This window comes from Pagrus major, chromosome 16, assembly GCF_040436345.1.
Source record: "Pagrus major chromosome 16, Pma_NU_1.0".
Classification (NCBI taxonomy): Eukaryota; Metazoa; Chordata; class Actinopteri; order Spariformes; family Sparidae; genus Pagrus; species Pagrus major.
This window is the reverse complement of record NC_133230.1, coordinates 22,541,057-22,563,016: the sequence shown is the minus strand read 5'-3', so window position 1 is coordinate 22,563,016 and position 21,960 is coordinate 22,541,057. Positions and strand designations below refer to the sequence as shown.

The 21,960-nt window shown below is 42.9% G+C and overlaps 3 protein-coding genes across 3 annotated transcripts in view; 2 read left to right on the top strand and 1 right to left on the bottom strand.

Moving 5' to 3' along the window:
• Nucleotides 1-355: 355 nt before the first annotated feature.
• Nucleotides 356-5,805, bottom strand: cmpk2 (cytidine monophosphate (UMP-CMP) kinase 2, mitochondrial). Its single transcript, XM_073483348.1, has 5 exons — nt 5,189-5,805; nt 3,951-4,065; nt 3,382-3,583; nt 2,948-3,181; nt 356-1,265 (listed from the first exon to the last, which is right to left on the bottom strand). Exons 1-5 carry the CDS (start codon nt 5,759-5,761, stop codon nt 1,145-1,147), a joined length of 1,245 nt encoding a protein of 414 aa, XP_073339449.1. The 5' UTR covers nt 5,762-5,805; the 3' UTR covers nt 356-1,144.
• A 1,015-nt stretch (nt 5,806-6,820) lies between these two features.
• rsad2 (radical S-adenosyl methionine domain containing 2) lies at nt 6,821-10,033 on the top strand. The gene is made up of 6 exons (XM_073483347.1): nt 6,821-7,219; nt 8,079-8,240; nt 8,422-8,651; nt 8,735-8,884; nt 9,279-9,311; nt 9,636-10,033. Exons 1-6 carry the CDS (start codon nt 6,904-6,906, stop codon nt 9,798-9,800), a joined length of 1,056 nt encoding a protein of 351 aa, XP_073339448.1. The 5' UTR covers nt 6,821-6,903; the 3' UTR covers nt 9,801-10,033.
• A 1,542-nt stretch (nt 10,034-11,575) lies between these two features.
• Nucleotides 11,576-21,960, top strand: part of rnf144aa (ring finger protein 144aa) — a 31,498-nt gene continuing 21,113 nt past the window's right edge. The window contains exons 1-2 of the mRNA XM_073483270.1: nt 11,576-11,643; nt 11,880-12,126. The gene's annotated coding sequence lies outside the window, so the exon portion shown is untranslated. The remainder of the gene's footprint in view (nt 11,644-11,879; nt 12,127-21,960) is intronic.

Below are 21,960 nucleotides of genomic sequence, written 5' to 3'. Positions count from 1 at the left end.
TTCCACCATCAAAAACATTTTTAACGGGCAAACTTTGCCTTGGAAAATGTAAACATGGGCTCTTCCAGCCTACGCGCAGACCTGGTGGCAGGCGTTAAAGGGGCACTATGTAGTTTTGGAGAAGTAATTCAAACTCAGAATTGTTATATTTACAATATTAATGTGGTAACAAGTAAAAGAGTATGAAATTGTGTTGTCCTTTAAGATCAGTTTGTTTATTAAGTCATGAAAATGAAGAAAGTAAGTTTATTTATGTCTCTTCGGATTATAATTTATTCCCCTAGCCTACCGAGTGCAAAACCAGTTAAAAACTCCTAGTAGTAGCTTTAACGAGTGATTAAAAAAACAAAAGATGGAGGGTGGGGGGCATGAACTTTATTCAGCTACTGAAGGGAGGCATGACAGAAAAAAGTTTTAGAAGAACAGAACTAAAGGGATCTGCCATCTGCTGTACAGCAAAACAATGTGTTCACAGAGAGTTCATATGCACTTACATAAGCAAGCTATAACACAAACATGCTGGTACATTCATACAGCTTGTATTACAAACATCTTTGTCAGGCTTGTGTACGACATAATCTGTCACACAAACATTTATTGTCACTGTCTTTTAATTTGAATTTTTTTTTTGAATGACAGTCTTTTATCTGAATGACAGTTAGATCCTATCTTTGCTCTCAATGTCTTCATTCTCTGTTGTATATTTTGAGACCTGGATGTTTGTGTGCTTAAAGGAAATCCAGCTGCGTGGTGCTTATACAAATGTTTCTATCCATTTCCTCAGTGTCGGTCCAAATACAAGTCAATAAGTGCAGCTACACTGTGTCTGAAGGGCTACACTGCGTCTGATTTCTGAGGGGTCATAACAGCAGTTAAATGCACACTTCTTCCTGACAGTACTTGTGTGTGTGTGTGTGTCAGAATCTGTGTGTGTCTACATGAATATGTATTTCTGATTGTAGCATGCAGTTCTGGCCCCTGGCCATTCAACCTTTACTCATTCTGAATAGAATCTCCTCTCCACACTCCAATCTGGCCATCACCATTCCTCCTACATTCACAACACCTTACTGGCACCCAGTGGCGCAAGAAGGTACTGCGTCCACTTGATGCTTTGCTGACAGCAGGGGAGATGGAGAACTGCTTACAAGTGGCATTTGCCCCTAATTAAAAGCTGCACTTGTTGGAGCACTTGGTCTGCAGAAGGACTAGCATCCACGGTGACACAAGCTGGGCCGCTGATCCTCCGGTAAGCCTCCTCCACTCTGCAGAGACACACGAACAAGTGAAGGAAATAAGCATGTAAACACAGCAAACGACACTTTACACTACACTGAATAATCTGTTTTCAGGACCACTTTGAGTATTTTGACTGTTCACAGTTTTGAGAGTGATAAATGCGCAACATCTGAGAAACTGAGCACGAGAAGCAACACAGATGGCTCCGAGCGCAACCGTTTCCTGAGACAAATGAAGCATAGTCCTCGTGAAAGTGATTGACCAAGTCTGCAGAATCTCTCACTCTCTCTGCGGCAGACATTCAGCTCCCTCCGCTTTCTAATTCTGCTGGTCCAACATCTGGCTGTCCCGTGTGGAAAGGCCATTATGTCAGGATAGAGGATGAATTAAAGTAGCCATCGACCTGTCTGCGGAGCGACTAACTGGGCCGGCAGTTCCTGCGAGTTTTGACCAGCTTAATGGAGCACAACAGCTCAGCAACTAATCACCTGTTCTTTCTCATCAGCTGCTTCCCCCGCGGGACAGTAATTGATTGTTAAGTGTTTGATGGATCAGACTAAGACTGAGCTGACCTGACTCAGTGAAACGTGCAGGGGTACAGTTTGTCGTCCATCTGCGCTTTCATGTTTTCACACTCGGACAGAACTTTTCTTCATCACAGACTGTGGAACATTTGTGCGCGCATGTCACATAGCTAAGTGTGTCTATTGTGTTTTTGTTGTTTTTTTTTCTCTCTCCTTTTTTCTGTCATTACCCACTCTGGGTACCATGCTGTCATGTTGTAACTCAGTCAGATCAACGGAATTGTGCACACAATACAGCCCGTCACCATAACTACATCTGTTGGACAATATGGCATATGTTATTATTGTCATTTTAAGACCATTTTCAGCCACTGATATAATGATAATATAAAATCATAACAATGTAAATACAGCCTTTCAAAGAGCAATGCATGTTTAATGCTTAAGAATATTCAGTCACTGTATTTAAAATGTGGATGATATATTAAAATGTACTAAATAAATAAATAAATTAAAAAAATGAATAAAATGGATTTCCAGGCTTTGTTAGCAAAAACTGCCCTTAAAGGGTAACTCCACCTATTTAACACATTAAAGGTCTTGGGGAGTGCTACTGAATGAATGAAAAAAGCCTTTTGTGGCTCCAGAGGAAGCTGCATATAACCTGATAAACCGCCTACAGTGATGTCACTCAGTGGTTAAGTTGCATTGTGGGTAATGTAAAGTGGTTGTTACGATTTAAAGAAATATTAGTTTATTTGCATTAGAAAACTAACTCAGTCACTGCCAGTTCTTTTCACTGCAGGCAGAGTAATGAGAAATGTGAAGTCGATTAATAGATCAGTCCGTTTGCATGAAAATCCAATGCCAACTATTTTGATATTTAATTGCCTAACACATCAAGCTAAAGGGTGTTCCTAATCTCAAATCTGAGTATCTGTTGATTTTCCGTTTGTTATGAAGGTTCATTTTATATTTCTAGGTGTCGGACTGTTCGGACCGCAACATGAAGACATTAGCTTGTGTTTCTGGGATATTGTGATAAGCGTTTTTCACAATTTTCAGACATTTTAGAGACTAAAAAATCAACATAAATATTTAAAATGCCCGATTATTAACTTATTATAAACTCAAACTCGTATGTACCCTACACATATTATATACATGTACTCCAAAGACCTCACTTGAGTCTGAAAAGCTGGTTGTGGTCCAGCTCTTGCTCCTCCTCAGTCTTTCCTTGACCTCTGTCCCTCAGCCTCCTCCTCCTCTCCTCAGGGTCCAGGGTGAGTAAGACCACCAGGCTGGGCTGGAGCAGGTCACCGGGCCAACGGTAAACCTCTGAGCCCTCTGCTGGAAGGTTGCACACCGGACCGCTCACTGCTGTGGCGATGGCGTAAGCTGCTGTGCTGTGCCAGAATCTGGGGATGGGATAATAGAGGGTGGATTGAAAGGTGATTGATGAATAGATGGACGGACGGATGAACTATCCTCGCAGGAATAGGAGATGCTAAACACTGAGTTGTAGGTCGAGATCCCTGTGGAGTCCATCTGTTGTCCCCTTCTATCACAAAACAGGTCACATACTTCACAACACCTGCGACATCTCAGCTGTCTTTACCTGTCAACGATGACAGGTGTCTTCATGCCCTGCTGGCCGACTTGCTCCGCTGTGATGTAGTTCCCCAGAGCGTAGAAGGCCCTGCGGATGAGGGGCGGCTCTCGATCAAAGCGGGCCCTCAAGGGGGACAGGCACTGGGGAGGGGACCGCAGAAGAGTGGCCCCTAGAGAATCCCTCAGAGACTCAGTCAGAGTGGTCTTACCTGTGAGGGGAAGATAAACAAAGCAGAAACACCAAGGCTGGGTATAAAAGGTTGAATTCATCCTATTTTGTGTGTGAATTGTGAATAGTGAAGTGAATAAGGGACTCTTGAAAAGTTGACTGACTTCCCATCCTACCTACACGCTTGAGCTTTCATGAGGTTTGCAAAGAGTATTAGATGAGCGAGCTCTTCAATAAACCATTCTCACAGTGATGTAACTTTTCTGAGGTCATGATACTTGATATTCCATTAGGCGAAGCCCGCTGGCAGATAATGGCTTTAGCAGAGAACAACCAGCCATCACTTTAACGAGACATCTATACATCAGGCCGATTCCCATATTTATTTATGAGGTAATGGCATTAACCTGTGGCATCCAGGCCCTCTATGACAATAACAGGGAAGTCTGGTTTGCTTCTGGCCTCCGCTCCGCTGGGCAGCAGCTCCATAACAGACGTTGCCTCTGGGATGATGTCACCACACTGCAGAACAGAAACACAATCAGTTTGCTGCTGTTAGAGGAGGCAGGAGGGAGTCATAGACTGCGGTGCACGTGAGCATACTGCAGGCCACCTGGCTGCACTGATAGATAAATGGAATAATCAAGTGCCACTTTGGATCACTTGGTGCACACTGCAATACCTTCCTCGACCACATGAGGGTGCCATTTAGCCAATATTTTCACACTCTATGTAATTGTAAAATGTATACCTTGAGACTATAAGCAGTACCCCAACCGTCCAACTTTAAGTAAAAGTAAAGATATTGTGTTAAAAATATTACTTTGGTAAAAGTCAAAGTCACCCATGTGAATAGTACTTGAGTAAAAGTCTTAAAGTATCTGATATTAAATGTACTCAAGTATAACTGCAATTTTCTGACAATAAATGTACTTGAGTATTAAAAGTACAAGTAAATCATAATATATGATATACATATACTGCATACTATTGATATTCATTTTTTTCTGATTATTAGAATCAATGTTTTTTTTTTATCCAATTGGCAATCAAATAAATTAATATAAAAATGTGCTCATTTGGCTCTGATACAGCATATAATCTACAAAGTAACTAGTAACTAAAGTTGTCAAATAAATGTAGTGGAGTAAAATGTGCAACATTTGCCTCCAAAATGTAAAGGAGTATAAAGTATAAAGTAACAGAAAGTAGAAATACTCAAGAAAATTGTAGTACTGTACTTGAGTAAATGTACTCAGTTACACTCCATCACTGAAAGATAGTGAGTAAAAATGTGGAGGAGTGGAAGCATAAAAGTAACAGAAAGTAGAAATAGTCAAGAATATTGTACTTAAGTACTGTACTTGAGTAAATGTACCCAGTTACATTACATCACTGAAAGTTAGTGAGTAGAAATGTGGAGGAGGGGAAGTATGAAGGAACAGAAAGTACAAATACTCAAGAAAACTGTACTTGAGTAAATGTACTCAGTTACATTACATCACTGAAAGATAGTGAGTAAAAATGTGGAGGAGTGGAAGTATGAAGTAACAGAAAGTACAAATACTCAAGAAATGGTAACTTTAGTACTGTAGGCTACTTGAGTAAATGTACTTAGTTACATTCCATCAGCGACTATAAGAACCTTTCTCATAACTTCACAGGCCTCCTCGAAGCTGTAGAACACATCAGAGTTGATGATGTTGAGGGTAGCTGGGTGATATTCAGGCGCTTCTGACGGCACCACACAGTACTGCTCTGACGTTTGGCTGTCTGGATGAGACCACAGATGTTGAGTCCACAGCTGGCCGTCGCCACCTCTCAGGTATGAACACACGAGCACTGGATCGTTCCGGATTAAATCTCGCAAAACTCGTTCTGAGCTGTGAGAGGACTCTTTTAGAAAGAAGCCGCTGATCAGAGAGCCCTTGACATTTGGCAGAAAAGAGGACATGGGGGACACATCGCAGTCTGGAGGCAGGTCTCTCAGCAGTTTGTCTCTCAGCTCCCAGTAAAACTTGGCTCGTCTGACTCTGTCGCTGCTGCAGACGAGGACAGAGTAGCACCTGTCGCATGGCTGGACTCCTCGGAACACCCGCGGCACTTCTTCTCCTCGGTGCTTTTCTTGAAGTGAGAAGTAGAAGGGGGCTCCATCCAGCTCCAGAGAAAACACACGAGAGGACCACTGGGGGAGAAGAGACATTGCGCGACGCGCCATCTGTCACACGAGATTGTTGTGATCAGTTTCCGGTCTGGTTGTGTGGTAGTTACTGGGCTGTGTTACATAAGCTAGACGCTGAAGGAAAAACGAAAGTGACTGCGGTGAAGAGGCGAAAACGAAACTTAGGAGTCTATACTGCTGATTCTGAGAAATACTTATCTCATCTCAGATAGTTGCTGGATGTGTCACAGTTAGGTGGTGTCTCTTTAACATCATTATGGAAGGTGCTGCTCACCTCAATCAATTGCATACTGGCTAGACTGGACATGGATGAAATGAAACTAATGAAAGAAACTACGGGCTTGCAGAGAAAATACAATGTGTGTGTATAGGGCTGAAAACTGCAATAATCCTTTAAATCATTATAATATATTGTTTAAAACAAAAACAGCACCAGCAGACATCCCTTTACAAACATGCATTCGACTGATTTGCTTCTGTGCAGGGTTTAAAGGGGCACTGTGTAGTTTTGGAGAAGAAATCCAAACCCAGAATTTTAATATTTACAATATTAATGAGGTAAAAACACAAACTCAGAAATATTTATTTCTTCCACAACTGAATAAACAAGCTGTTCTCACTGTTTGAAGCAAGAAAGGTGGCAGGGTCCGCCACATGTAAACAAAGTGAAACTGTAGGTCAGTTTGTTTATTCAGCTCCCTCAGCCGTGAGAGTTTATTTATTGAGTTTGTTCAGTTAACGAAGATCTTCTCTTCTGATTAACATTTCCTCCCCAAAACTACAGAATGCTCCTTTAAAAATCATTAAAAGCATTGTTAGGACTAACCTAAGCATGCATGCTTGTAATATATAGGCCTATAATAAAGGCTGTATTGTAATATGTATTATATTTAATTGCATTTCATATCACTAACATCCATAAAGTTGTTCTTGCTGCATCATCAGTGTAAGACTGAAGGTCTATTTGTTATCACGTGATGCAGCGCCGCATGACTGCATCTGTTCATCACCCAGCCGGGTTTCGTTTCTGATGTTTGTAAACAGAAACTAAAGTTGACCAGCTGGGCTACATTCCCTCTCTGCACGTAAAAAAACACACCCTGCAGCCCTCTATATAAAGACGCGCCCCACAGCCGCGCAGTCCAAAACACAGCAGGTGTGATTGTGTCAGGTCCAAGATGCAAATCTCCTCTGTCGTCGCCTCTCCCGGGCTGCTGCTGCAGCTCTGCATCAGCACCCTGTGCTGCGTTCTGACGAGCGTCTTTTCAACAGTTCGCTGGTGGACAGCAGGAGCCTGCAAGGGGACAGCCTCACCTGTCTCACCTGCGGACAGCCAGCTGGATGAAAGCGAAGCCCACACTCCAACGAGCGTCAACTACCACTTTACGCGCAAGTGCAATTACAAATGTGGGTTTTGTTTCCACACTGCGAAAACGTCGTTCGTCCTGCCTCTGGAGGAAGCCAAGAGGGGGCTCAGACTTCTGAAGGACTCAGGTAAATCTCACAGATGAGTGTGTTGTGGTGTTTTGCAGTGGTGGAAGAAGTATTGAGATCCTGTACGCCACTGGCTAAAAGTACTGATACCACACTGAGAAAATACTCCAGTGAAGTTGGACTTTGAAGTAAAAGTCTTGCATTAAAATTAAGTAACAGTACAGTATGTTAGGATAATCAGAGCAACATTATGTCACTTTTTTACTTTAAAATAACAGTAATTTATTTTGATGGTAGTGTCTTGTAATAGGGTGCATGGTGTCTCTGTCACTGGGAGGGCGGTATCACAGCGTTACACGGCACCTATATGATGTCTGACAAATTATTACAGACCTGGGATTTGTATTTACAACAGTGGTGTTGCACTCAGAAACTGTAGGGGGCGCCAAATCGCACAAAATGGCCATTTCTACATGATGTTGCTATGTTGTATTTTACTGCTGCAGAACCATGTATGCTCAGAAAAACATCCTGTTTTCAGTACTATGACTGCACTTTTTAAGTTAATCCAATAGTGTTTTTAAATAGTTTATTTAGTTTAAGAAGTGTTCTCAAGTTAGTTTACCTGAATAAATAAAAGTCAATACATTTGGGGAATAGTTTATTCTGTTTTTAAAAAGAGTTCTCAGTTCTAAATTCGAGGTTTTTCAGTGAACAGGAAGGGAATGGAAAATCATAATCTGAATAGTAACTAGTAAATAGTACAGCTATTGCATCTGAGATGTAGTGGAGTAGAGCTGCATGAAAAATAGAAGTGCTGAGGTAAAATTCAAGTGCCTCAATTTTGTGCTTAAGTACAGTAAACACAAATGTTAAAAAAAAAACAACATGCAGTGAAATTCATTGCTGTGTTTTTCAGGCATGGAAAAGATCAATTTCTCTGGCGGAGAGCCGTTTCTGCACGAGAAAGGAGACTTCCTGGGGAAGTTGGTTCAGTTCTGCAAACAGGACCTGCAGCTCCCGAGCGTCAGCATCGTCAGCAACGGAAGCATGATCAAAGAGAGGTGGTTCCAGAAATACGGTGAGGCTGCAAGTTAGTTCAAACTTTGTGGGACAAATTCATTCTCGTTTTGTTTACACTTTTTTTACCAGATCGCACGCGTGTTGGGAGCAAATTTTTGATCTGAGAAGAAGAAGAATGTCCTCATTTGGCACCAGTGTAAATGTTACACTCTCTGTCTCTCTCTCTCTCTCTCCATCAGGCGACCATCTGGACATCCTGGCCATCTCTTGTGACAGCTTTGATGAAGCAACCAACCAGCTGATTGGCAGAGCTCAGGGCAAGAAGAGCCACCTCGACAACCTCTACAAGATCCGCGACTGGTGCCAGCAGTACAAAGTGGCATTCAAACTCAACTCGGTCATCAACACCTTCAACGTGGACGAGGACATGACAGAGAGCATCACCCAGCTCGACCCAGTCCGCTGGAAGGTAACGACGGAAAGGGAGTGTGCGGCACGTTTGCAATGCCAGCGCCTTGACACAAATACTCACCTCCTCTGAATGTGCTTCAGGTGTTCCAGTGTCTGTTGATTGATGGGGAAAATGCAGGAGAGGAAGCCTTGAGAGAGGCGGAGAGGTTCGTCATCAGCGAGGAACAGTTTCAGGAGTTTCTGGACAAACACAGCAGCGTCTCCTGCCTTGTTCCAGAGTCCAATGAGAAGGTAGGCCGGAGCGATCTTTCCATATTATTAAGTAATTCTGGAGAAATATAGTTGATTGTCTTATTCCCAGATCGTAAAATACCAAGGCTTTCTGTCCAATGCTAAAGACCCGATTTGGTATTTTATTTTGATTGGTATTTGACGATCTGGGCATGAGACTGGTGTACCCCACCACTTGCCCAATGTTAGCTGGGATAAATAGTTACAGATGGATGCATGTCAACCACATTCATTGCTGTCCCAACAGAAATGTAGCATTGCAGAGATCGATTCATCCTATATCTCTTTCTATTGGGAGTGGAGCGACATCAGCAGTGTTAGATCTAAATATAGTGTGACAGTGTTGTGAATCAGTTGTCAAAATTCAAGTTTGTGGTCTTGGTTGTCTTCACAGATGAGGAATTCCTACCTGATCCTGGATGAATATGTAAGTACCTGATATTGTTTATGGTCTAAACACACATCCTCTTCAAATCGGTGCATACACACTGCACACGGGTCATTCCTTAATGTAACTGTAAGTGTGATTGCATTATTATGTTTGCTTAAAGTCAGTTTTAAAAGGAGACCTATAATGCTTTTTCATATTTTCTTCCCTAAAATAAGTCATCAAATGTGTATTTTACTGAATGGAATTCAAAGGTTTCAGTTTGGTTTGATTCTGATCATTTAAATGTGCATGTTTTTACTTATTTTGCCCTGTAAGTAATTTGGATGTATGCAGCTGATTTAATCGTTCGTCCTTTTTCAGATGCGTTTCCTGGACTGCCGAGAGGGAAGGAAAGACCCATCCATGTCCATCCTTGATGTCGGTGTGAAGGAGGCCATTCGCTTCAGTGGCTTTGATGAAAGGATGTTTCTCAAGAGAGGAGGGAAATATGTGTGGAGCAAAGCTGACATGAAGCTGGAGTGGTGAAAACCAGCAGCTCCATTACGCTTTACCTTTTGCCTTTTTATGTGTTAACGCAGATCATTTGTACAATAAGTGTTTTTCATCAGTGTGTGTCTGTTACTTTTATAAGTTAATATAATGCTGAACTATTGAAGTAAACATTTTTTTAGATTGATATATTGTATTTCCTTGCACTGCATACACATCTGTTTGTGAGCAAATAAATTTATAATATATTATTTTAATAAAAATACCTCAACAAAAAAAGTGTCAAAGTTATGTCATCCATTGTGGCCTGAAGGTTACTGTATAAGGTGATGTTGAAGACATACATCACTTTTGCTTTCAACAACTTTAATATATTTTATACTATTTTGTTCAATACAAAGTGTTTTACATGGCCAAACCAGAATTAAAACTGCAATGAGGCTAATCAAATCATTTATCAGATAATTAAAGGTGCAATATGTAAGATTTGGCCTCCTGTCAAATATATACTCAAAACAAATAGGGGGCAGCATATCATCGAGTAATTGCTAAATGCTGCTAACTGTAGCTGCCGTTAGCTAGTTAGCTCTGCAATTAGCAGTTCGGACAGCCCGGGGAACAGGAGAGTGTTAGTGTTTACGCCACCAGCACAGGAGCTTTGGGCCGGGACAGGGATAGCTGCATAGCTATATATCTCTGCAACATAATACAGGGTTCTTAATGTTAAAACTGCTTTTTATTCACATTCTGTTGACAATATGTGTTTATGTATTCAATCAAAAGCCATACATATTGGCCCTTTAATCTTAAAATTCAACATCAGACTGTCAGAAAAATTTCATAATATTATGAGAATTAAATTGTAATTTAACAAGAAAAAAATGTGTTGTATTATGAGAATAAAGTCATAATTTTAAGAGACAAAATGTCATAATATTTCAAGAAAGATGTCAATATTATGAGACTTAAATTGTAATTTTATGACAGTCGCAATATGACAGTAAAGTCCTAATATTATGAGAAAGAAATGTCATTATATATCAAGAAAAATCACATAATATTGTGAGAATAAAGTCAGAACATGTTATGAGTCATTATATTTAAAGAAAAAGTCGTAGTCGTAATTTTACAAGAAGAAAGTCAAACTATTATGAGAATAAAGACTACTTTTAGGCATAGGTGTAGTGCTCCGCCACTTTTTTCTCCAAGTCAGGAAATAAAATGTTCACAGTTTTCATTTTCACCACACAAAGAAAAGGAGAAGATGAAAACTGAGCTTGATGAATTAATACTCCAATGGGAAGAAAATCATAAATATGACATAAAAAGTCATAAACACGAGGAAGAAAAGTTAAAATTGAGACACGAAATACATAATTTTGACTTTCTAACTCATCATTTTTGTCTTACCATGAGAATATGTGTGCGTGTGTGTGTGTGTGTGCATATCAAGGCTAAGTTTTAATCATTTATTGTCTTTAACTGGGTCACTGTGCTGCAATTTATTTATTTTTTTAATATAAAGATTTTCTAATTCCTTCTTAATGCCGCTCCTTCTAGTACGCCTGACCTCAGTATGCACCCTCCACCGCTCATGCGTGCGCCTTTACGCACGCATTAGGTGTGTTCTGCTGCTTTTAGGTTATGTTATTTTACACGAGGAGTATCAGACGAGCACGATTCTTAGAAAAAAAAAATGCGACTGCAGTATTCTGACAGCAAGGGGCGCTGTTGTTTGTGCAAGGCTGGCGGGTGCTGAGCTCTCCTTAAAGCGGCAGCGCAGGGCAGCAGACGGGAAGCCTCTCACGAAACAAATGGCGTCTCTCCAGTGCGGAGCAGCTGATCTCCCACCGAGCACGGCAGCAGGAACGGCGGAAAGGTAAACACACCGCCCCCGGATTCCTCTAGGACAAGATACCCTCTTGCTTTACGCAGGATTCGTGCTTGCAGACTGACGGCTTGGACGTTGCGCACCCGTCAGTAATCGAGAGTAGACCGCGGTTCCGGTGTACAAACAAACCCTACTGTCAAGCAAAACAGACAGGACACAGTCAGCTGCAGCTTCCCTCTGCTCTGCTTATTTATCTCCGCTGTTTCCACCGATGCTTATTTCAGCAGGGCCTGGTCTGAGGCGCTGTAGGCGACAGTAGCGGGTCAAATGTTCCCACCCCGCTGTTGGAGGGACACATAATGAACATGGGCATCACCCCTTCAGAGATATCCTCCACCTCCTCCTCCTCCTCCTCCTCTTCCTCCTCCGCCTGACTGGTTGGCCGCCTCTTCGTTAATCCAATTCAGGAGATCATCTTCTCAACCCTTCCTGAGGTTACACCATCAAGACGGCGTTATCTCAGAAAGCCAGGTAAGGTTTTGTGCTTCTTTCTGTTCAAATTCAGTGGAACGCAGCGGGAGCCGTGGCGCTATGAGCTCGCAGTCTTAATTAGAAACTGCTGTCGCATTTTATTTTCGCCATTTCCTCGTTTTTTTTAACAGCAAGATGTGTTGTCTGCTCGGCTGTCGGAGCGATGTCAGGGCTGGTTCGTGAAGCGCCTTTAACTCTTGGATGGCCTCATTTGGGGGCAAACAGCTGGAGTGAATAGATAACAAAGCAGTGGCTGCAGGTAGCCTCTTTAAAAAAAACATGACATCAGTGAGATTTTGTGTGTGTGTGTGTTGCTGACACTTGATAAGAGTTGCTTGTAACTGTTGTCCACCACGGCCCTTAACTCATATTTGTTTCAGCACACAGCAGCTGCCTTCAGTACGAGAGTGTTGCATCTGAACTCGTTGCTCAACATGCTCAGAGTGGATGGCTCCGCCGAGCTTTGAAAGGTCACTTAGTGCCCTGCTATTTCCATTTTAAGCAGCAGGTCCCCCTCAGGGTACAGTCAGATTATAGGCATAGCGATGAAACCGGGCTACTGGACAAACAGAGCATTCCTTGCAGCTGGCACTGTGAGGTTTGTGTGTGTGTGTGTGTGGTATGATACACATTTCTAATGTGTGCCCTACCTGTACACCGTGTTCTCATCTCTCACGCCCGTTAAATGTCAGATGTCAGTGGTTCACATCCACACGGTGCGTTCAAGTGACATACATTCAACATACATCCGGTTATCAACCCTGGCTTTTAAGATCTTCTCATTTTCTGCTATTGATTCTGTCTCCAGTGTCACGTCTTGGGCAATATTGCTACATAGTGAAACACACACGCACACACACACACACTCGTTCGAGGAATGTTGTGCACTCCATACAGAGTTTCACAGGCGATGTTGTGATGCACTTTTTCCATTCTCCTCAGAAAGAGCCCGCTCCCACCGGGGGGAATCTGTCTCGCTGCCACAGATTTGTTCAAAACAAGAGAGAGATGGTCCGTACAAAGCAGTAACACATTCCTCAGAGTGACCAGCAGCAGTCAGCCCTGTTTCCCAGAGGAGAGCCGAGATGAGTTTACTTAAGAGTGAGGAGGAATGAGGTTATGATGCCCAGAACTCGGTCCAGAGGGAGTATGGTCGTGGCCAGGAAACTACACGCACATGATTGTACACGGACACGCATATGTACACAGGCATGAACATACGTGGAGCGCTTTATATATAGACATTGAGAGGCTGTGATTTGTTTTGGTGCACAGGCAGTCTCTCTGTAAACACTTCATGTCTATCAGAGCCTTTCATGGGTCTGCCTGACCTTGACATCAGCATGTACTGAAAATATATCACTGCAGCGCTTTGAAAAAAGAGCCCTGCTGAATATGTTATTGCGATGGTGATGATAAGGCACTTCGGTAAAACCTGACAGATATTGTGATTGCAGGGAAAGTCTGTCGCCGGGTTTGTTTTACATGGACTCAGCTTTTGGCTGGGCCTTTTTTGAGCAATCCTCAAGCAGCGTTCTGCAAAACAAAAGCTCCTGAGAAGTTTGCAGTTTCGTGCCTGGTGGTCAAAAGTTCACATGCAGAAGAACATGTGTATGCAATCACTTTCTCACAAATTGGGCCTTTTTTTTTTTTTTTAGCAATACTGGCTCTCATGGCATCATCGGCGCACCCTCAAATCACATGTACAGGCAGATTTTCAGCGTCACTTAAGTAGAAATTCAGCATTAGTACAACCCCGGAGTGTTATTTCAGTTGGCCTGCACGGTAGCCTTAAGCGAAGTTCACAGTGTTTGACTTGTTAACACCTGCTGATGGTTTTTGCAGATGCAGATGTGGGATATAGCTTGATTGACTGATTCCATTTCCATTCAGTCGTGTTAAATGACTTAGCTCATCTAGTTCTACTAATCATAACCCCCTATATTTCCACTCTGTTCCTGTTATTTCCCACAAATTCCAATAAATTACCATGGAAAGCTTTCACCCTCAATATTCCCAGAATTTTGCAGCCCTAGTTTTAATCCTGGTCAACTCTGTATCCCACAGCAGCACCTAACATTAAGAATCCTGAGGCAGACTTCATCTAGAAATGTGACATGTGTTTAAATATACTTGGCTGTTAGTTTGTCACTATCTCGGTCTTGTTACGGTGGTTTCACTGAGGTGAGGGTCCGTGAGGGCAGGACACGTAACATTTCCGTGGTTAGGTAACTGGCATTTCTTGGCTGTCTCAGACACACGGTAACATTACTGCAGCGTACGTTTGTTGAATCACTCCTTTTATACTCGTAACATTTACACGTCTAGAGAAGTGATTTTGGTGTAATCTGACTCCAGGGGCTGTAGTCTGCCTTTTGTGCAGTCAGGTTGCCAAGGATTATGCAACAGCTTAAATGCCATTTCAGCTGGGTGTTGTGTGAGTGAGTGAGTGAGTGAGTGAGTGAGTGAGTGTTCAGGGTGGTGCCGGTTTCCAGGTGTACGGAGTGCGCGGCTGGGGTCGAGGGGAGGGTGGTGTTGATGCCAGATAGTCAACAATGCAACCACTTGAGTTCTAAATGACTCCTGAAAATGATGTTCATTGCTCGGAGAGCGCTTTAGCTCTGTGTTATGGCTTGTATCCAGCCCGTTAGGATTGGGTTGGGATGAGATAGGGATTGTTATGAGTGTAGTGTGTTGCTCGTGTGTGCCGTGCTTCTTCCGAACGGCTGCTCGACAGTTTGAACCGTTCTCGCGGGCTCCATTTTCTCACGCAGGTAGGGCACGTTAAGTGAGACACTGTTATGTAATGAGCGCGCCACAGATTCTGCTGACCCTCTGACACTTTCCAAGATTTAGCACTTCAGGAATGTGTAAATTGCAGCGAGTCCTTCGGGGTGAAGCAGCGGGCACAAGTGTCATTTTAGACAGGAAAGAATTATGCGTTCATCTTCTCCGGACATTGACACGAAAAGCCGTTTCCACTGGAGCGCAAGCCCTCTATGCGTCACGCTGACTGTCGGGTCCATCTGTACATACATACTAACTGCCTAATGGACCACAGTCAAAATGCTTTTAGAAACAGATGTCAGTGCACTCTGGATACATTTTGGGGTCAGATTTTACCGACTTCTGCAGAAAATGCCCTTAAAATAGATGATGTAACATCATTATGTCGAGATACATCCAGTGCAGCTATAATGGAGTCTCGCAAGAGGGAAAAAAAAAATGTGGAAAAGCTTTCTGTAACATTTGTAGTTAGGCTTCTTCCTAAAGTTACTAAATTGGAAAAAAGTCAGCAAAGAAGTACTTTGTTGGAGGAGACGGTAGTTCTTCCACCCACGGTAGCCTCAACAGACTATTAGTCCAACAACAAACCATGCTTCATGTTCATTAAAGGGGAACAACTCTAGCCCGACTGGGAATAAGCCAATCCTTTGCTCTTACTATGTCTGTCTCTATCAGTGTTGCTCCCCACCTACGCATTAAAAACAGCACAATACAACACGTTCGGGCTTGTGCTCTGCTGAAAGTCGCTGAGTGAAGGAGAAGTAGATGAGTCAGGAGGTAGGCCGGGATCTGGGAGTGCCAGTGATGAGACGGAATCTGGTGCAACCTGGCATGGCATAAATCACGAGCTGATGCCATCCGGGAAGACGGCAGACGAACGGCACGGTGACTTTATAAAGTGCTCACAAGAGATCTGATTACACTGCGACTTCGCATCCTGTCATTCTTTGGGCATAAAAATCTTAACTTCTTGCTAGTGCGTTGTCTGCCTTTGGAAGGGCCTGACTAATACTTGGAACACGGTGGTGGAGAAACTTTCTATCCCCAGGAAACCTGCAGCCGAGACTTTTTTTTACTTAAACCAAACAAAAGAAATAAAGTTTGACACAATGGCAAACACCCCAGGAGCTGCTACTTTTTCAGGAATACAATAGAATAGCAACTTCTGTTTCTGTTTTACAGCACATCCAGAAACACTCAGGGATCTTAATGAAGAAGTCAGACAGAAACTGTTGCAACCGCAGTAATGCTGGACTCAGCACGACTAGTTTCCCACACAACAGCAGGACACAGTGAAGTCGGTTACCTTGCTGAGGAGTTGGAGTTGGAACAGCTCTCTGTGGTTACTCCTCCTTGTTCCATTACTCCCTTGGAACATTTTTAAAAAAATGATCCACTCTCCAAACAAGAAAGAAAACAACCTCTGTTTTGTTTGTGGGCGCATGTCTGATAGCCAGTCGTGCTTACTGCAAACCGTGGTGTCACACACATTGTGATTCCTGTGGCTGCTTCACAATTAAAGCCACCCGTTGTTTGGCTAGTTTTTAATGTGAAGCAGCAGCAGAAGGAAATGTTTCAGCAAAAAAATTGATTAATAGCTGTTAGTTATTTTGAGTCTGATCTGCAGATTCAGATCAGGGAAATGAGAAGGCAGATCATGTCGGAGTATGAGCTTTCTTTAATTTAAGGCCAAGCATTCAGCGGTTTGCAGTAATGTGCTGTATTGTCACCATTGACACAACACTCCCTTTAAATGTGTCATCGTGGTTTTGTTGTATCTCTTTTCCCCACTCTGCAACATAACGTCACAGAGACATCTGCCTTTTCGGAGTGTTTCCTCTCCTCACTTTCAGTCAGTTTGCATCCATTGTGTATCTGCACCAAACCCAACAACAGGACGTCAGTGCATTTCCTAAGGTAGTCTTCGGCTTCCTCCCTCCCTTTTTCTCCTGCAATGGGACTCGGAGACGGGGCTCACTTTACAAGGCGGCAGCTCACCGACTTGCGAGGATGAGGAGCCGGAGGGCAGAGCGAGAGACGGAATGTGCTGTTGTGATGAGGCGTACGAGACGTGAGAAAGCCCTCTGTGGACGATGATACATTGGGAGTGTCTTCTCCACGAAGAGACTGAAAGAACAAGGAAGCAGCAGAAGAGGGGTGCATGAGAACTTAAAAATTCTTGAGTCTACACCCTTTTGTTTGGTCTGCATTGCCCTAACTCAGCGATTCCTGAAATTGCTTGTGAATTGTTTAGCTCACTGCTGGTGAGAGTGTCACCGTTCCCTGCAGATTAGGCTCTGAGTGGCTCTCTGTTTGAGTAGCTCTCTCCTGTGACCATGAGAACTCTATTGTCCAGTGCAGTAACAGCAGTGCTCACTTTGCAGCAGGTCACTCTCGTTAGTTTTTTTTACTGGGCCTGCAGCAAGTCATTTCAACTGTTGATATGATTCAAGTTCTTTTGAGTGTCTCAATTAAAATAAGGTGAAATTACTGTTTTTTTTTTCTTGCTTCTTTCATTGTAACATAGCAGATAGTGTCTCATCCAGTTCTTTGAGCCTCGACATGTGTGACAAACAATTGCTATTGCACAATGGCAGAGTGGATTTGTCCCCAGGGTGGTGTGTGCGTGTGTATGATACTGTAAAGCTGATGTAGTTTCAAAGGATCTATGAGAGTCCGTGCATTAAAAGTGAAGATATGACACTCAAACGCTGAACGTCGAGCTTCTCGTGCCGTGATAAATAAATCGGCTGTATGAACTGACAACCATTTTGATAATTTATTAATAATTTCACTCATTTCTCAAGTACAAATGTCAAACATCTGCTGGTTCCAGCTTCTTGACACAGCATTCATGATTTAATGTCAGTCAAATTAGGGCAGGAATTGTTATAATTGACTACAGACTGGAAATACAGACTACATGAGTTCAAATCCAGCATATATCCTCCTTTATTGGCTGTGATAAGAGTTTTTCAATGGGCTGCCTCACATTCTACTTTAATCAAATACTCTTAGCAGTCAACAGTGTCTCTCTATGGAGTCGTCTGTTGGCCGGCAGCCATAAGGCGTCTTTTTGTGTTTGTTTCAGAAACGCTGCCAGAAATGTGCAAACGTGTCCACCAGTTACGTCACTGTCAGACAGCCTGTGAATGCAGCCTTTATTTGTTGGGTTTCCAGCCGTTGCCCTCGGTGGGTGTGACCTTGTTTTGTTTTGCTGCGTCGATGGAAATTGAGATTTCTTTTGGGGGAGAGAAGAAGAGTCCTTTTTTTAGTTAATCTATTCATCCGCCATTAATAAACAACTGAGCGGGTTCCACTGTGGTATTTTTCTCACATTTTGTTTTTGGATGGAAATTCATGAAGGAATTCTAATGAGGCTTACTTCAAAGATGAAACTGAAGAGGGAAAAAAAAACAACCTGGCAGAAAAACTACACTGAAATAAGCAAAATTATGCCAATGACATTAACAAACAAAACTGAGTTTCAAAACAGTACATTTTTGCCAGTTTATATTTTTTGGATTCTGTTTTTGGAGGAGAGTACAAAGAGAATTGTGGATGGACGGACGGAGAGAACCATCTTTAATGACAAACTGAAAATAACTTCCCATGATAACAGAAATAAGGGTTGAGTCCAGGCTGAGCTGAGCTGTTTCCGGATGTTAGAAGAGGATGTCAGATTGGGTGTGTGCGAGATTTTATCTTCTATAAATACAGTGCAGGTAACATTCAAGATTGTCGGAACATCCACAATAATGACCTGAGAGCTTAATCTGATTATTCAGTGTAATCTGGTTATATAGTGTAAACATAATGACTGAAGCGGTAGAGCAGTGAGCGACAACAGATTGCCAGCAAAGTCGACCCTTTGCCCAGGCTCTCTGCATCTGTCAATAGACATAGGCTCAATGTGGCATGCCTGTCGTCTTCACTTAGCTTCTGAGATGCTAATGTGAGCCTAGATGGCTTTTTGGAAGGGGGAGAGCAAGCCTATTGTCACCGCTTAGAGCCTTGTTTTAAGCACTTCTGGAGTTGGCAAGATGTGATGTCTTACGACTCAAATAAGGACGTTCTTTGAGCAGTCTTATCTTGGGTTTTTTTGTGTCTTCTTTATTATTCTTTGTGTTGTAGAGAACTGTACGCTGTCACCCTTGTTCAGTACATTCTGGCTCCGTCGCCCCGGACAATAAGACTTTGTGGGCGATGATTGCCTCTTGCTTCAGGCACTCGACTGAATGTTTCGCTCTGTGCATGTTGCTCACAAATATGTCATCGAGTCTGACGGTGTTTTCTTTCTTGTGAAATCAGAACAGCGGAGTGTGCCTCGTCTCAAGTTGTGTGGAAATTAACTCATTCGAGTGAAGAAAGACAAACACTCCAAAATCTCGGAAGAAAAAGCTTCAGGAACTTAAAAAGTCAGTGAGTGTTTTGCCCGAACGTGGGTCCAGTTAGGCGAGCGTTGAATTTTTCTTCAATATAGACTCTTTAAAACTTCAAGGGACAAACAGAGAACATTTTAAAATGCGACTGGAGTCTCATGAATATTTACAGTCAGTCATTAAGTGCTGCCAAAGCCTCGGCTCGTTTGCCTAACTGCCTACTTAGGAGGCTTACAGGCGTATAGAAAAGAGTCCTTTTTTATGACAATTTCACATGATTTCTTTCATTTCCTCCCATCTTCTTGCCTTCTGTTTTTTCCCTTTTCTCTTTTGCCCCATTTCACTCTTCCTTCCTTCCTCCTTCCTCTTTCTTTTTTGGTCCCAACTCACTCACTTGTTTTTGTTCTGCTTTGTTCCTGTGTTTTATGATGACAGACAGTGATTTCTGGTAAATGTTGTAAATGAGTGTTTCACAGTTTCCTCTACCTGTTGACACTGTTGCAAACCATGAAGCCATTGCAACCTCGGCATTGACTGCAGATTTTTATGCCATTTTTGGACATTTACTGTACGTCCCTCCATAAGGGAGCGTTGCATACAGACCAATGGTACTGCAAAATGCTGAGAATGCTGGTTAGAATATAAACTGATGTGTTGTACTGGTTATGCTGTAGATCTTTAGTGCAAACGTATTCATTTATAATCTAACACAGGCTTTATTTCATTATTGTAGCTCCGATGCAGCATGAGAACGCAGTGTCATGCATTCACCATACTGCTCACATTAAAGCAACATTATGTAGAAATGTTGTATTTAGTGTGATTTGGAGCCCCCGCAGTTGAGTGCAACACAACTTTTTTTGAATGAATATAAACCCAATGTCTCTGTAACAATTTGTCAGATGCGATATACGCCTCGTTCCGGTGCCTACCCCCGCCCGGCTCCAGTTCTGGTGCCATTACCAGCACCGCTCCCCACCAGCATTCTTCGCTGGGTCCCCTCATGCTTTGGACTTATAAACCTCCTCCTCGCTGCGGTCCAAAGCTCCTGTGAGTGTGAGCAGAGTTAGCTAGCTGTGTGGCTAACAGAGCTAACTTGCAGCTACAGTTCACGGAGAGGAGGGGGAAACCACTGCGGACTGTGATCCTACCTGCTCAGTGTACCATCAGAACGATTCTGAAGCTGTTATTTTATGGTATAAAGGTTACATAATGTTACTTTAAGTATGCTTCCTGTTTCCCTTAATTACAGAGAGTAGTAGATGGTTGTGAAAAGGGTGGGACCAGATTTGCTAAATCAGAAGAAACAAATTTAGCATTACAGAGAGATAAACGATTACTTTGCTGTTCTTTAGCCTATTCAGTGTTGTCGTCACTGTCAACAAACTGGCACATAAAGTAAATATAACCCAGCTCAGGCAGACCCATCACAGCTGTTGCAGTAGCTGTGCACTCTGCCTTAGACACAGGATATTTAGCTTGCATTGCAGCAGAAAAATGGCAGGAGACCAAGTGGCCATGAGACTACGGCTTTTTTGCCCTACATACCCAGTCATGACCACTGTCTGGCCACCACACACACACACGCACACACACACACACCCGCGCGCGCACACACATAACTTCTCCACACCACTCACGATGCCAAAATACATCTGGTTGATTGTGTAACTCCTCAGGGCATGGAAAAACTAGGTCTATCACCACTCTTAGCTACCCTCTTAGCACTCCCCCCTCCACGTCAAGGACAGACGGAGACTGTCCCCAACCGCTGTTACTCCACAAAGGCATGTCACCTTTCACATTCAGCGATTGAGCCGTCCCAAAATAAAGCCCCTGTGCTGTGGGGTTACGAATGTGGTTTAGTTTCTAGTCGATCGAAAGGAGAAGACGCATCCTGAGCGCGTGGGTTACGGCTGGTCACGGTGTGACTTCAGCGTCGTTCCAGTTTCTGTGTGATCCACATCAACCTATGGCCCACATACACCCATGACCCACATTCTGCCTGCAATAACCCTACTCAAAATAGACACTGGCATGATTTATCAGTGTTTTTTTTAGTGTCCCACATTGATTTTATTTTAACAGTACACCAATGTCATAAGTCAGATGGGGATATGGTATGTAAGTATAATGAGGGTTGTAAATTTGCTGACAGTTAATTCATTTTGTTATTTATCGCTGCCTTGAATGTGCTGCGAGGTTTTGCATTCGCCCCACTGTTTGAGAGGAATCATTTATTACTGTATGAATAATGCAGAAGATGTCGATTACTGTCCATATTTGTGCCTCAAACACTGTTGCTTGTTTGACCGTAGGCATCGTGCTGTGCAGCGTCTCTGTAGAAGGCTGTCCAACACTGACGGAAGGTCTTTTGAATTGCTGATTTCCATCAGTTCGTCTCCAGGTGGCCATCAGCAGGCAAACCATTGCTTATTATTTGTCTTCTTGCAGGATTGAGCAGCAGCAGTAGTTTCCAGGCTCACTGCAGTGCTCACTGTAAGATGCGGAGGATTTGATAATAACAGTGTCGTACACAAGTCGGTGTCACTTGTACCCTGTGTTGCGTGCAGTGTGTATTTACCGACCACGCTTTCATGCTCTCTCCAGGAAGTGAGCGCAACAGCTTGTAGAATCTAATGCAACGGAAACACTTTGCAGTAAC

Coding starts and splice junctions, on each gene's coding strand:
- cmpk2 (XM_073483348.1), bottom strand. CDS start 5,761: ATGGCGCGTCGCGCAATGTCTCTTCTCCCCCAGTGGTCCTCTCGTGTG. Junction 3,182..3,381: donor ACACCTGTCATCGTTGACAG/GTAAAGACAGCT, acceptor TCCCATCCCCAG/ATTCTGGCACAGCACAGCAG. Junction 1,266..2,947: donor AACCAGCTTTTCAGACTCAA/GTGAGGTCTTTG, acceptor GTGTCTCTGCAG/AGTGGAGGAGGCTTACCGGA.
- rsad2 (XM_073483347.1), top strand. CDS start 6,904: ATGCAAATCTCCTCTGTCGTCGCCTCTCCCGGGCTGCTGCTGCAGCTC. Junction 7,220..8,078: donor CAGACTTCTGAAGGACTCAG/GTAAATCTCACA, acceptor TGTGTTTTTCAG/GCATGGAAAAGATCAATTTC. Junction 8,885..9,278: donor TTCCAGAGTCCAATGAGAAG/GTAGGCCGGAGC, acceptor TTGTCTTCACAG/ATGAGGAATTCCTACCTGAT.